General features: G+C 47.3%; 2 protein-coding genes across 4 annotated transcripts in view; both read right to left on the bottom strand.

Moving 5' to 3' along the window:
- Positions 1-564: 564 nt before the first annotated feature.
- PPP1R15B (protein phosphatase 1 regulatory subunit 15B) lies at positions 565-11,451 on the bottom strand. The gene is made up of 2 exons (XM_085561303.1): positions 9,979-11,451; positions 565-3,126 (listed from the first exon to the last, which is right to left on the bottom strand). The coding sequence occupies exons 1-2, from the start codon at positions 11,311-11,313 to the stop codon at positions 2,878-2,880; spliced, it is 1,584 nt and encodes a 527-aa protein (XP_085417429.1). The 5' UTR covers positions 11,314-11,451; the 3' UTR covers positions 565-2,877.
- A 607-nt stretch (positions 11,452-12,058) lies between these two features.
- Positions 12,059-14,688, bottom strand: part of PIK3C2B (phosphatidylinositol-4-phosphate 3-kinase catalytic subunit type 2 beta) — a 36,355-nt gene continuing 33,725 nt past the window's right edge. For all 3 annotated transcript variants that reach the window (XM_085561283.1, XM_085561281.1, XM_085561282.1), the window contains 7 exons: positions 14,414-14,615; positions 14,202-14,326; positions 14,006-14,123; positions 13,772-13,853; positions 13,575-13,681; positions 13,363-13,491; positions 12,059-12,700 (listed from right to left, as the gene is read on the bottom strand). In XM_085561283.1, the coding sequence (XP_085417409.1) occupies positions 12,512-12,700; positions 13,363-13,491; positions 13,575-13,681; positions 13,772-13,853; positions 14,006-14,123; positions 14,202-14,326; positions 14,414-14,615 (952 nt within the window). In that variant the 3' untranslated portion in view covers positions 12,059-12,511. The remainder of the gene's footprint in view (positions 12,701-13,362; positions 13,492-13,574; positions 13,682-13,771; positions 13,854-14,005; positions 14,124-14,201; positions 14,327-14,413; positions 14,616-14,688) is intronic.

The following is a 14,688-nucleotide window of genomic DNA, read 5'->3' as shown; positions in this document are numbered from 1 at the left end:
TTTTTTCAGGAATACTGCAGGAAATTCCCTGGTTTTTTTTCTTTATTCCAGCAGGTTTTTTTTAATCCTGATAATCATGAAAATCAACCCTGGGGTGTTTTAGGGGATGAACAAAGTGAAAACGAAGAGGGGAAAACATGGATTGTGCTCCAAGGTGGGAATTCTGAGTGAAACTTGTTTTTTAAGGAATAAATCTCCAGGAACTGGGAATTTCTTCCTAAAACACCCCCAAAATTCCAGAGATTCCCAGGGAACAACCACAGGTGGAGCAGAATCCTGGGGGCGTCACCTCCAAAGGGAGGTGGCAGCAGGATTTTAATTAAATCCCAAAAATCCTTCATCTCATTCCTTGGGAATCCCTGGAAAAATCCCGTTTATTCCTCCAGGCAATCCTAATTTTGGGATAATTTTCCCAAAATTTCCCAGCTCCTGCCAGGAATTCCAGTTTTTGGATGGAATTCCCTGCTCCAAAACCCACGGAATGACAACCACAGCTTCTCACTGCTGAGAAATTCAATTGAAAATTGGATTTTTAAGCCGTTTTTTCCCCAAATTTTCCCCAGATTTATCTTGCAAATCTCTTTATTACAACGCACAGATTAGTCCTGAATAGTTTCTTATGTACAGAAATAGAATTTTTAGGTAGAAAAAACCCAACAAAGCGGCCACGAATCAAGGAAAATCCATAGAAAGCCAAATCCAAACTCTTCCCGAAATGATACAAAAATAAAAATCTGCAGATCACAGTTTTGATTTAAATCCCTCCAAGTTTTGCTTCCCAAATATTTTTTTTTTAAAGGAATTTTAGAGGGAAAAAGGGAGTTCTGAGGTGTTCAGGGATGGGTTTGGTGGTAATTCCATTCAATTTGCTGCTGGAATAGCTGGAAAAAAGGAGGTTGGAGAAGTGGGAAAAGCTCATCCATGGGAATTTTGATTTAAAAAAATCTCATTTTTCCAAAGTTTCAACCCTTTGGAAGAAGCTGTTCCTTCTTTAAATCCCATTTGTCCAAGCAGCTGTGGATTCCCAGCGCTCCCAAGGTTCTCCTGAGCACCAAAAAAAATCCGAGTTGTCCATAAAGAACTGAAGCAGCACAATCCCAAAATTCCAGGGATTGGGAGATTCCTGGGAAAAACCAGCTGGGAGATCCATGGAAAAATGGATGTAGTGTGTTTTCCTTGGAATGATCATAAATCCACACGTTTTCCTTCTTGCAATTCCATTTTTTGGGTTTTTTTTTTTTTGGTCGGTTTTCCACCCCTGAATTAAAAAGCAAATCCAATGTGAGTAAAATCCTCAAAAATTCCAAGTGGATTTCTCAGGATTTGAGGGGTTGATGCAAATTTTTAGTTATTTTTGGAGGGAAAAAATCCAATTTTTGGGAGGGCAAACAGGTGGAATTTGAATTAAAACAACTCTAATTTAATGAATCCCCTGAATTTTCTAATTGCACCACAAAAAGGGGATTTTTCAACCCAGAGAAGCCACTTCCTGCAATAAAAATAAAAGATAAATCCAAAAATTCTGGTTTTTTTCAAGTCAGGATAAAGCAGGAATAAAGAATTTTCTTCCAAATTAAAAACTGAAGGAATTAAGGATAAATTTAAAGCACTTAAAGGTTTTTCTTCTACAGAATGGAAATTATTCTGGCCAGCTGAACAAATAATTGATTTATTGACCCAGCTCTGTGCAAACACTGGAATTTTTCCATTTTTGTTCCCTGCTTGGAAAATTCCCACACCAACCTCCAGCTCCAAACCCCTTTTTCCCTCAATGATTTTGATTAAATAATGTAATATTTAAAATTAAGAATATAAATAAAGAGTTTTGTCCTCTCACTGAAATGTTTTTGGTGACCCCAGTGCAGACACAAAGAGTTAATACTGATTTTTGGGAAAGAAAACGGGGAATTGTTGCCTTTATATTTCCTTAAATCCAAGATAATTTCCTTAAATCCAAGAAAATTATCAGGACAAGCAGATTGGATATAAAAATTCACTTCAATCCCTCTCCCAAAGCAGAATTACAGCAAAGATTCATTAAATAATTCAGGAATTTTCCTCCCTAAATTCAAGCATCATCCACAGCCTCATTAAGCTTTAATTATTAATTAGGATGAGGAATTTCCTTGTCCTAAGAACCAAGGAATTTGTTGGGACAAGCAGCCAGAACCTTTCGGAATAATTCTGGAAAAGGGAATTATTTAAATCAATCAAACCAAACCTCAAAAAGCTCCAGAAGCACTCAAACATTGGATTATTCCAGAAAAAAAAAAAAAAAGTGGGAAAAAAATCCCTTAAATTAAGGGATTTTTAAAAATGAGGCTTTTGGAGAAGCTGGAAAAAAAGGAGAAACACCAAAAAACCCAAAACAAAACAAAAAAAACCCACAAAAAAAACCCCCCAACAACACAAAAAACAAACAAACAAACAAACAAAACAAAACAAAAAAAAAACCAAAAAAACCCAAAAACAAATTAAAACCCTCACCCGCACATCCCTCAGGGAATTTTAAATCAAAACTGCAATTCCAGGGAATGAACCCTATAAATATTTCCTTCAAAATAGGTTTTGCTTTGTTTTCTTTTTTTGTTTTTCCAAAGTGCAAAAATCCAACGCAACAGTCCCCACACTTCCCAAGGTACGGCAGGAAAAGGCATTTTTTGGGGAATGGATTGAACCCAAAGTGCTAATTAACAGGAATGCAATTAAAACACCTCATTCAGGGAGCTCCAGGGGGTTTTATCTGGATATCAAAAGGAGAATTTGTTGAATATCAAAGTGGGGGGGAAAAAAATAAGGGACAAAAATAAAATCCCATTTTTTTCTCTCCCCATTTCAGCACATGCAGCTGCCACTGGTGGTTGAGATTTCATTAATTTAAGGGTCAGGCAAATTCCAGGAGTTTGAAGGTGCTAGAAGGGGGTCAGTCCTCTGGGAATGGAATTTTTGGAGCCTGTGGAATACCCTCAGTCTGTGCTCCGGGCTCAGGCAGTAGCCAATGGCCTCCTCGGTCTCCTGGATGCGTTTTTGGAACCTGCATCCATCCCGAGCCATCTCCTCCCACGGCCCCTTCCGGTCCTCCTCGCTGCTGATGTAATACTCAGTCACCTCCTCATGGAATGTCACCTGGAAAAAAGAAAGGTTTCCATCAGGAATTCTCATCAAACCACGCTGTGTCAGAACTCAAAACGTCCCTCAGACATTTTTGGAGGTTCCAGGCCCAGGTCAGAAGCATTTGAGACCCTGGCACAGCTGCAAACAGCTGTGATTTTGGGTTTGAGCCATGGAATGAGTTACCAACCTTGCAGGAAGAACAAGAAGTCACAAAAGTTTAGATATTAGAGTAGAAGTAGTCACAAAGTAAAGGGAAGAATTTTTGAGTGCTGTACAGGGGGTTTTGGTTTTGTACATGGGGGTCAGAGGGTTTAAGATGGATTTGGGATCTGGGCCTGCCCTGTCCTCCCTCTTTCTCCTTCCTCACCTCCATGTTCTTGGTGATGTTGGCACTCACAGATTGGTTTAGAGTAGAAAAGCACCATTTAATATAGGTAATAGGCATTGGGGAAAAACTGTAAACATGTAACACGTAATGTACCATATAAAAGATAGAAAATCACCATTTAATATAGGTAATGGGCATTGGGGAAAACTGTAAACATGTAACACGTAATGTACCATATAAAAGATAGAAAAGCACCATTTAATATAGGTAATAGGCATTGGGGAAAAACTGTAACCATGTAACACGTAATGTACCATATAAAAGATAGAAAATCACCATTTAATATAGGTAATAGTCATTGGGGAAAACTGTAAACATGTAACACGTAATGTACATATAAAAGATAGAAAATCACCATTTAATATAGGTAATAGGCATTGGGGAAAAACTGTAACCACGTAACACGTTAGAAGTGTGGAATGTCACAGGGTGGAAAACTTAAGAGTTTAGGGTTTTAGAACATAGAAATAAATATGAAGGAAGATGGAGGTTTTAGGGCTGAGGCAGGTTGTTCTTCTTCACCTTCTTCTTCCTTCTTCTCCATGGCTTTGGGGGATCAGTTATTGAGTTAAAAGTGAAAATAATCCAGGTGTCATTTCTTAATTGAAATTTAGTCTTAACAGACCTCATAACAAGAGATCGTTGGGCATTTTGTGCCAGGTTAATGAAAGACTGCAGAACTCCCTGCTGTGAGGCTGGAACACTGATAAGAAACAATAAACACCCGAGTCCATGAACCACCACCCGAGTGTGGCAGCAGCTCTCTGGCCACAGAGAGCAGGCACAGACTGCCCCAGGCATTTTCCTGGGGAAAGCTGTGAGGGAAATCAGAGAAAACAACCACAAACAATTCCTATCTCCACTTGTTGCACTGCTGTCGTGCACATGTGGAATGTGTCATGGAGATTTGTGATTTCTTAATTGGACACTGGATGGTGTTTGGGTTGATTGACTAATTAGGTCAAAGCTGGATTGCACTGGCTGGAAGGGTTCCCGAGTTTCTTAATTAGTATAATATAATATGAAATGACAAAATAAAGTAATTGATCAGCTTTCTGCAATCATGAAGTCAATGCTAATTATTACCTGTGACAGGCACATTCTTGTCTCTCTCAGGATTTTTTCATAGAGGAGCACAGAGAGAAGGAAGAGAAAACAATTTCTATTTCTTCTCCTTGTTTTCTTATCTGGAATGTGTTTGGAGAATTGTTTACCTGGGGTGATGCTTGGTTGGATTCTGGTGAGAATTGTTTAAGCCTGGTGGCCAATCCAACCCACCTGGGGCTGGGCTCTCAACAGAGGATTTTGAGTTGGGAGTTAGTTAGATTTGGTAGTTAGTGTAGATTCGGTATTTCATTTAAATAGTATATTAATGTATTTTAGTATAGTTATAATAAAGAAATCATTCAGCCTTCTGAACTGGAGCCAGACATCATTTCTGCCCACTGGCTCACCTGCATTTGCAATAATCTCCCAGCTGTGGTGGCAGTGGGTGACCACTTCTGAGTGAGGCTGAATGCTGCCTGGGTTTTTGATGCCACCTATTGTAAATGCAGGCAAACCCAATGGGAAGAAATGCTGATGTCTGACTCAATTCAGAAGGCTGAATGATTTCTTTATTATAACTACACTAAAATATATTAATACACTATATAAAAGGAGGATACTAAGACTACATACTATTTTTTGACTCTAACTCTCAACTTGTGACCCTCTCTCTCTCGAGTCCAGCCCCAGGTGGATTGGATTGGCCATCAGGCTCAAACAATCCTCACTAGAATCTAATCAAGTACTCACTTTAGGTTTTAATTTCTTTATTACAACTATGCTAAAATATATTAATATACTATGTAAAAGGAAGATACTAAGACTACATACTGTTTTTTCTGACTCTTAACTCTCTCATCACTCATGACCCTCTCTCAAGATCAGCCACAGTGGATTGGATTGGCCATCAGGCTCCAACAATCCTCACCAGAATCTAATCAAGTACTCACTCTAGGTAAAAAATTCTCTAAATATATTTTACATAAGAAAAACGAGGAGCAGATACAGAAATTGTTTTCTCTTTCGTTTCTCTCTGTGCACCTCCATGAAAAATCCTGAGAGGGAGAGAAATGTGCTTGCCACAGCCAGCTCTGAGGTGTCAGAACATCTGCTGAGCCCTGCAGGGCACGGACACACGGACACGTCGGGGTGACCATCTCTGACCCACGGACTTCTTGTCATCTTTCTCAAGCCCCTGACCACAGTTTCTCATGATTATTCCTACCATTAAACAGTAATTATATTTAATTACTAACCAATCATCACATCTAACAATTATATCATTTATCATGTACTGGCTACACAGGTGCAATTCTAGCACCTGTTAAATGATGTATACATAAGTTACATATATTGTATATATAAATTATATATAAATATACATATATATATAAATTATATATAAATGAAATACCTTAGGCCTACATGTACCTAGGGTATTTATTTTTTTTTCAGGGCCTACTAAGCTTAATTTTCCTTTTACTCCTAAATCCCTATGATTTAAAAACCTTTTTACTATCAGTATCACTGTCAGGCACACACAGAATCACAGGATGTGATTCCATGCAGGTGCTTTTATTGGGAGCTCTGGGAATCAGGGCTACAGACCCAAATCTGACTCTGACACGGCTCTCGAGCTGAACGTGTTTTATATTCTATCCTTATATAACTTACATATTCATTATTCAGCTTATATTGTTCTATTCTATACATTGACTTTACCCAAACATGAGTTTCTCGTGATCTTTCTTTGACCACAGTTTCTCATGAATATTCTTACCATTAAACAGCAATTATATTTAATTACTAACCAATCATCACATCTAATAATTATATCATTTATCATGTACCGGCTACACAGGTGCAGTTCTAGCAAGTACAAGGTTTACACTTTCCCGGGGCATAATAAGCTTAATTTTCCTTCTAACCCTAAATCCCCATGATTTTAAACCCTTTTACTATCAGATCTCCTGGCAGACAAACTCGGGCTGACCTCCAGCCTTCCCTGGACACCTCCTGCCCTCCTGGAAAATCCATTTCCATGGGTGATACAATAAAATTTCTGGCTCAGGGAAGAAATGAAGATGTCTGGCTCTGTCTGAGTCCAGGACACCCCTCTGGCTGCCCTGGTTGTCTCAAGACTCCGGCAAGAAGTCAAAAAACATCTGTGGTTTCAAAGCTGCCAACTCCGGATGAGGAATAACAAGTCACAAAGGTTTTAGCAGTGTGATATTTAAACTGACACAGGGTGGAAAAGTAGAATTTTGGGGTTTTTTAGAATGTAAGTCAGGGGTACAAGATGGAGGAATCTGGGCGCGTCCTAGCCTTTTTCTCTTTCTTGTCCTCCCATGACTTGCTGTGATCCCTCCTGGAACCGTGGGATCTCTCCTAGACTGTGGGATCCCTGCTGCTGGAAATGTGGGATCCTTCCAGGACTGTAGGATCCCTGCTGCTGGCACTGTGGGATCCCTCCTGGAACTTTGGGACAGCTGCTGGGATTGTGGGATCCTTTCAGGACTGTGGGATCCCTCCTGGGACTATGGGATCCTTCCTGGAACTGTGGGATTGTGGGATCCTTCCAGGACTGTGGGATCCCTCCTGCTGGCACTGTGGGACAGCTGCTGGGATTGTGGGATCCTTCCAGGACTGTGGGATCCCTCCTGGGACTATGGGATCCTTCCTGGAACTGTGGGATTGTGGGATCCTTCCAGGACTGTGGGATCCCTCCTGGGACTATGGGATCCCTCCTGCTGGCACTGTGGGACAGCTGCTGGGATTGTGGGATCCTTCCAGGACTGTGGGATCCTTTCAGGACCGTGGGATCCCTGCTGGCACTGTGGGATCCTTCCTGGAACTGCGGGATCCCTGCTGCTGGCACTGTGGGACAGCTGTTGGGATTGTGGGATCTTTCCTGTAACTGTGGGATCCCTGAGGATCATGTAATAACCCCTCCCAAGAAAAAAAAAAACAAAAACAGAAGGGTTTTGTTGAGTCAAGAGCCCCGTGAGTCACCATGGGGACAGATAAGGAACAGGAACACTCATCCCAACATGACCGGAACAACCGCCCTGGGGTGGGGCTTATGTAAGGAAATTAAAAATATACACACCAAAACTGTCACAATCCCTCTTGGAATGCCAGGGGGTGGAGCTTATGTAAGGAAATTAAAAATATACACACCAAAACTGTCACAATCCCTCTTGGAATTCCAGGGGGTGCAGTTCATGTAAGAAAATTTAAAATACACACACAAAAACTGTCACAATCCCTCCTGGATTCCAGGGGGTGGAGTTTATGTAATGAAATTAAAAATATATACACACTGTCACTTTTAACTCGTTTTAGCAGCTATTTTAAGTAAATAAAGGAATTTATAGGCTCGAGATCTGCACTTGGCAGTGTTTAGACTAAGATTATGGTATGGGTTTAAATCTGAGTTAAACCCAGTTTATTTTAGGCTCCTGCTGGATTATTTGTGCCTTTGCATTCAGCCATAAAAAGGCACAAACTGGAGTGTCAGCACCTCTAAAATCAGGATCGATTCCTCAAAAACTCTGCTACAGGACAAACATTCCTGGAAGCAGGAAAAAAACATGGAAATGCACAAAAAGTGCTGCTCCATCCCTAGGATTTATTAGCACAAATTAGAGAAGGGTGTCTGTGCTGCAGGGAACTTCCAAGCTTCCCAGAAAACAGGAAAATCTGGAATTCCACAAGGGTTCGAGCCAGGAAAATTTGGAATTCCACAAGGGTTTGGGCCAGGAAAATGTGGAATTCCACAAGGGTTTGGGTCAGGAAAATGTGGAATTCCACCAGGGTTTGGGTCAGGAAAATGTGGAATTCCACCAGGGTTTGGGTCAGGAAAATGTGGAATTCCACCAGGGTTTGGGCCAGGAAAATGTGGAATTCCACCAGGGTTTGGGCCAGGAAAATGTGGAATTTCACCAGGGTTTGGTTCATCCCATTCCATGAGGGACACTTCCCACTATCCCAGAGTGGTTAGGATGAAAAGCTGACCCCAAAAATCAGAGGATCCAGGAATTCCCTGATCCCAAAAATCCGTGGGAGCAGGGCCAGCAGGTGCCACGTGCCCTCCCAGCTGAGCTGAGGCCGAAGTGCAGCCAAGCCAAAGCTTTTATGGCTTCAGGAGCAAAACGCTGCAGGATTCCAGCGGGGAACCGCCCTGAGCTGGCTGGATAACCCCAAAATTTCCCGGGAATGTGCCTGGCCTCTGCTTTAGGAGCTGTTACATCAGCCCGTCCCCACCTTGCAGCCTTTTTACATCAGTCGGAGCCACAATTCCCGAGGCTCTGACGTCATTTGGGATATTGCAGCCAGCTCATCCCTTCTTTCACCACAGCTCCGACAGCACCTGAGCCCAAAATTCCTGCTGGAATCGCAGCCCTGCCACTTGGGAGTGCTCCAAATTAATTATTCATTGAAATTAAGGGAGAAAATAAATGTATCTGCTGTAAAAAATACAAAAGAATTGCAAATATTTGCTGTTCGCACGATTTGTTCCACCACTGGATTGCACAGGGATTTGGCATTCAAGTCATTCCTCATCCAAATGTTTGAGGTATCCACCTGGAACATCTGCAGCACCATAAAATTTAGAATAAATTCCTGTTTATCCGCATCCCAGCACAGGCATTATTATTATTATTATTATTATTATTATTATTATTATTATTATTATTATTAATACTATTTCCCAAATTATTTTAAAAAATCAAGTTAATCTGGGCTCAAAAGTCCAGTTTTTGATTACATCCTTTCTATAAATAACTACCTCATAGATAACTACCCCATACTTATAATTAATATAATTTATAATATTTGTTATGTTGTTATGTTGCTATGTTGTGTTGTTATGTTATGTTGTTATGTTATGTTGTGTTAGATATAACATAATTTAATGTTATACTGTTTAATAACATCTATTGGGATGATTTATATGGGAATCTCAGTTTACTTCCAGAACACTCAACAAGTCCATTTGGGTTAGAAAAAAAAAATCCTGAAAATTTTTCGGTTTCAGGTCCTAAATAACTTCCTTTTAAGTGGTGCTTTTCAGGGAAACTCCTCACAGCTCTGGAGTTAAAAAATTTCCACCCCAGCCCTGGAGTTTCTCTGACGTCGAAACCGTAAGAGGAAATAGAACAGAAATTACAACTCAAAACAGAAAGCGAACTCGGGACTCCATAGAGAAAAAAAATTCTCTGCCCCGGTCGTCAGCGCGTCTCAAAATTTCCCATCACGTGCCAAGGATGAGGCGCAGCATTCCAGGGAAATGATCAGCACATATGGAAGCACGATCTGGAACGCTGACCTCACCCCCACTTGGCGCAGTGTGGGGTTTGTTGTTTTGTTTATTCCGGTTTTTTTTTAACAATCCCAAAGCAGAAAAATATTAATAAAATGTATACCTTTTTCCGCTTGGAACTCGCAGTTTTCTCTCTGCTCTGCCCCAATTCAGTGCTCCCGCAGTTGTGTTTTTCCAGCTGTACCCTACACACGGAGAAATGCTCCGAGGTGACAGAAGTCGCCCGCTCTGCCCCTGGGAAAACCGGCGTGCCTTTTTTCTCCGCTGTCTGAAAGGTCGCCGTGAAATTCAGAGGGTTATAGGGATCGTCCGAGCTACAGAACGAGTTCCAAAGTTTCAAGTTTTCCGCCTCATCCACGCTCTCACAGTCCCACTCGTCCTCCTCGCAACTCGGAGAGCCCTCGGAGGACTCTGCCCACGAGTCTTCCTCCTCCTCCTCCTCCTCCTCCTCCTCCATGTCCGACATTCCCTTTCCCGGCTCGCTGGAAGACGTCTGGATGGTGGCTGTGAAGTTCTGAGGGTCGTAGGGATCCAAGCTGTAGAAGGAATTCCACAGATGAAGCCTCTCCCCGTCCTGGCTGCCGGCGTCTGAGTCCGAGGGCAGCTCTTCGCTGTCAAACCCGTCATCATCATCATCATCCTCATCATCCCAATCTTCCTCATCCTCACTCTCCTCCCCACTGGATACTCCGCCGATGATATAATCGATTAATTTATTCCCACAGGCAGGTCTGGTGGAAATTGTGAAGTTTCGCTCCGCTGAGTCCTCACATTCCTCTGCAGCCAAGCCTTCCTCCGCCGCACGGCGCTGCCCCACGGGGACACCTGCGGGCTGTCTCGCCGCATCCTCGGGGCGCTGCAAACCCTCGCTACCCGCGACCTCCCGGCAGACACCCCCATGCTGCTGCTGCTGCTCCTCCTCCAGGCTGTGGTAGCCGTGGTCGGGCTCGGGCACGGGCAGCTGCCAGCGCTGGAGGAACGCCAGGCGCTTGCTGCGCAGGAACTCCGCCTCAGGCAAGCCCTCGGCTCGCAGGGGCTGCGGCAGGTGGCTCCTGCCCTGCTCCAAGCCCAGCACGTACCAGTCCATGCGAAGGGCGCCCGGGCTGCTCCGCATTAACCGCGCTCCCCACATCCCCGCCGGGTGCTCCGCGCCGCCCTCCAGCCGCTTCTCCGGGGCTTCCTCCGAGGCGTCCTTGGGCGGCGGCGGCGGCGGCGGCTTGGCGGGGCAGAGCGCGGAGCTGAGCGCGGGGCCGGGCAGCAGCCGCTGCAGGAGGGCGGGCAGCGGCGGCAGCAGCTGCGACACGGCCCGCAGCCACGAGAAGGGCGGGCTGGCCTGGGATGAGCCCGCCGCGCCGGGCGCCGCCAGCTTCGGCCAGGCCGCGGCCAGCCCCAGGCGCGCCCATCCCAAACCGGGGCGCTCGCCAGCGCGGTGCTCCATGAGGGCGTTCAGCGCTGCCAGCGGTGCGGAGGGGTGTGTGGAGCGGCGCTCCGTGGCGGGGCGGTGAGGCTGAGGGCTCGGCGGGCGGCGGGCAGCTCCGGCGAGGGTTGCGACTCCATCCTGAGGCAGCTTCAGCACAAAATGGCGGCGCCGCCGCCGCCTCAGCGCTTCCCGCCCCCAGAGGGAGGGGCGGGGCCTCCGTCGCCCCGCCCACTTGGCGTCTCAGCCTCCCATTGGGCGGTGCCGGCGGGGCCACGCCCACCACGTGTGGCCACGCCCCGCGGGGATTGCATCAGCCGGCGCGCGGCGCGCGGCAGCGCCCCCTGGCGGCGCGGGGGGAGCGGGGGGCGCCCACCCGGGCTTGGTCCCGGGACACTTCGGGGACACTTTGGGGACACTCTGGGAACCCCTTGGGGACACTCTGGGGACCCTTTGGGAACCCCTTGGGGACACTCTGGGGACACTTTGTCAGCCCCAGGGACAGCGCAGGGTGAGGAGCGCACTGGGACAGAAGCTGGCGGGTTTTGAGTGTTGAAGGAGGCGTACCCCAGACTCCCAGGGCTCCGCGTTCTAGAGGGTGCGGTGGCCAGATGTGTGCCCAGATGTGCGGGCAGATGTGCCACCCCCTGCCTTTCACCCCTTTTTCAATCCCATTCCCGTGTTCCAAGGTCCCGACACCGGAGGGTCCCAACTCGCCCAGCCTCGAGAAGCCAGCCCGCCCCCCACGCCCCAACTTGCCACCAGAGCCAATATTTAAAACTTTTAATATAAAGGTTAAAGTTAATTATTCTCGATCCTGAGAAACATTTCGTCCGTTTACGGAGCTGTCGCTGTAAACAAAGCACCACAGGCACCAAGCCCGCACCCGGGGGCAGGCAAGAAGGACACAGATGTCCCCAGGACACGGGGACAGCAAGGGTGGCCGGCAGCCACACGGAATGGACAACTCGCCACGCCGCTCTCCTTTGGGAGCGAAACCCCGGGGTGGGAATTGCCCAGTTCCTTGGTGCCCCGGTGCTCACGCTACTCGTTATTAAAAAAAATTTAAAATAAGGATATCCCAAAGGAAGAAATCACCCCCGAACCGCCCCGCGCCCCGCCCTCCCCGCGTTGCTCCCTTGACACAAGGTAAACTTTAAAAAAGAAGCCACCAGGGCAGCGCCCTTTTGGGGACACACCCGGGGGTCCCCGCGGGGGCTCAGAGGGTGCCGTGGCCGCGGGAGCCCAGGGCGAACCAGCCCATCTTCTCCTGGGCCAGGTCCAGGTCGCGGAGGCGAATTCCCACCTCCCCCAGCAGGATATTCTCCCAAAATCCTTCCTCGCTCAGCACGCTCAGCCGCAGCTCCCGCTGCTCCAGGTCCCCCCGGGGGATCCCGTCGTACACCAGCTGTGGGACACAAAGGGGACTATTGTTAATGTAGGTGAACCCAATGGGAAGAAATGATGATGTTTGACTTAATTTAGAAAGCTGAATTATTTCTTTATTATAACTATGTTAAAATAGATTAATATGTTATATAAAAGCAGGATACTAAAACTATATACTACTTTCTCTAACATAATTTGTGACCCTCTCTCAAGAGTTTAGACACAGGTGGATTGGATTGGCCATCAGGCTCAAACAATCCTCACTAGAATCTAATCAAGTACTCACTCTAGGTTTTAATTTCTTTAATATAACTATGCTAAAATATATTAATATACTATATAAAAGAGGGATACTAAGACTACATATTATTTTTTCTGACTCTAACACAGCTGGTGACCCTCTCTCAAGAGTCCAGCCCCCGGTGGGTTGGATTGGCCATCAGGCTCAAACAATCTTCACTAGAATTTAATTAAGCAATCACCCCAGGTAAACAATTCTCCAAACACATTCTACATAGGATAAACAAGGAGCAGAAATAGAAATTGCTTTCTCTTTCATTTCTCTCTGTGCACCTCTATGAAAAATCCTGAGAGGGAGAGAAATGTGCTCGCCACAGGGGACAAACCCTCAGCCACGGCCACCCCGTGGGGACGCCCCAAATCCATCCCGGTGCCTCCTACCATCTCGTTGTAGGTGGGGTTGCAGGTTTTTCGGGCCACTTTGGTTTTTCTCTTGGTGGTTTTTTGGGGGTCGGGCAGCAGGTAGGTTTTGACGTAGGGGTCGGGGTCGTTGCCGTCCTGCAGGGGTGGCTGCGGGGCAGAGTGAGGACGCGCCGTGAGCGCAGGGAGGGGACAGCTCCCCAACCCCGCTGCCGTGGGCGCCGCGGTCCTACCAGCCCTCGGATGTGCATCACCATGATGAAGAGCTTGTTGTTCTTGTAGGAGATGGAGAGCTTCACCTCCCCGCCGACCTTGCCCAGGGATCGAGCCCACGTGGCGTCTGGAGAGGGGCACAGGAGGGATGGGACACCCCTGATGTCACCCCCCAAAATCACCCCCCAAAATCACCCCGGATTCACCCCTTCCCCACCTGCCGGCTTTGGGGTCGGGTTGTTTCCAGCTGCCTTTTCATCCCGGGGCAGGGGGTGGAAGAAGGTGTAGATGAGGTCACACTGCAGGGTCAGGAGGTGACATTAGCGGTGACAGCAGTGACAACATCACGCGCTGATGCTCTACGAGCTGCGCTGTCCCCAAGCCTTCCCCACCTTGCTGGTGGCCCTGGCGCTGTCCCCACCTCCCTGCAGCCCCCACCCCGTGTCCCCACCTCTGCCACCTCGGGGGCGGCGTGGATCAGGTGCCAGATGTAGCCGTTGAGCTCCTCCTTGCGCCGCTCGGCCACCGCCTCGCCCCGCGAGCGCCCGATGACGAACCTGCTGGGGAAGCTGCGGGGACGGACACTCAGGAGGGTCCTGGGGGGGTTTTGGGGAGTCCCTGGAGGTCCTGAGGGATTTCAGGGGTACCTGGGCAGCAGCGAGGAGGGGAAGAGGAGGCGCAGTTTGTTGTGCAGCTCCTGGAACTCCTCGAAGGTGCGCTGCACGAAGGTGACCTCGCCCGGGTTGTCCCTCTGCACCTTCACCACGTAGGTCTGCAGAGAGGTGGGGACGTGAGGTGGGACGGGGAGCTGGGGCGCCCCAAGCCCAGCCTGGGCCCGTCCCCAGCTGTCCCCACTCACGTAGCCCTTGCTGGGGTTGAAGACCCTCTCGTGGCGGCAGAGGAAGACGTCGCGGATCCGGCCGGACGTTTTGAGAGTGTGCGTGCGGGGCGCGAAGGACAGCGTGGGCCGAGCGTCCGAGCCCGTGAACTTCATCTGCGCCAGGTTGTGGATGAAGAAGTTGAGCTTGGTGGCCACGCTGCCCAGGCTGGACTCGATCAACCTGCAAACAAGGCCACCGTGTCATCAGTGCCACCATCCCAGGGACCCTCCAGCCGCTGCTGCGTCACCCACCC

Source organism: Lonchura striata, chromosome 26 (genome assembly GCF_050655825.1).
Source record: "Lonchura striata isolate lonStrDom1 chromosome 26, ASM5065582v1, whole genome shotgun sequence".
Taxonomy (NCBI): Eukaryota; Metazoa; Chordata; class Aves; order Passeriformes; family Estrildidae; genus Lonchura; species Lonchura striata.
Note: the sequence above shows the minus strand (reverse complement) of the source record. Positions and strands in the feature narration are given on the sequence as shown.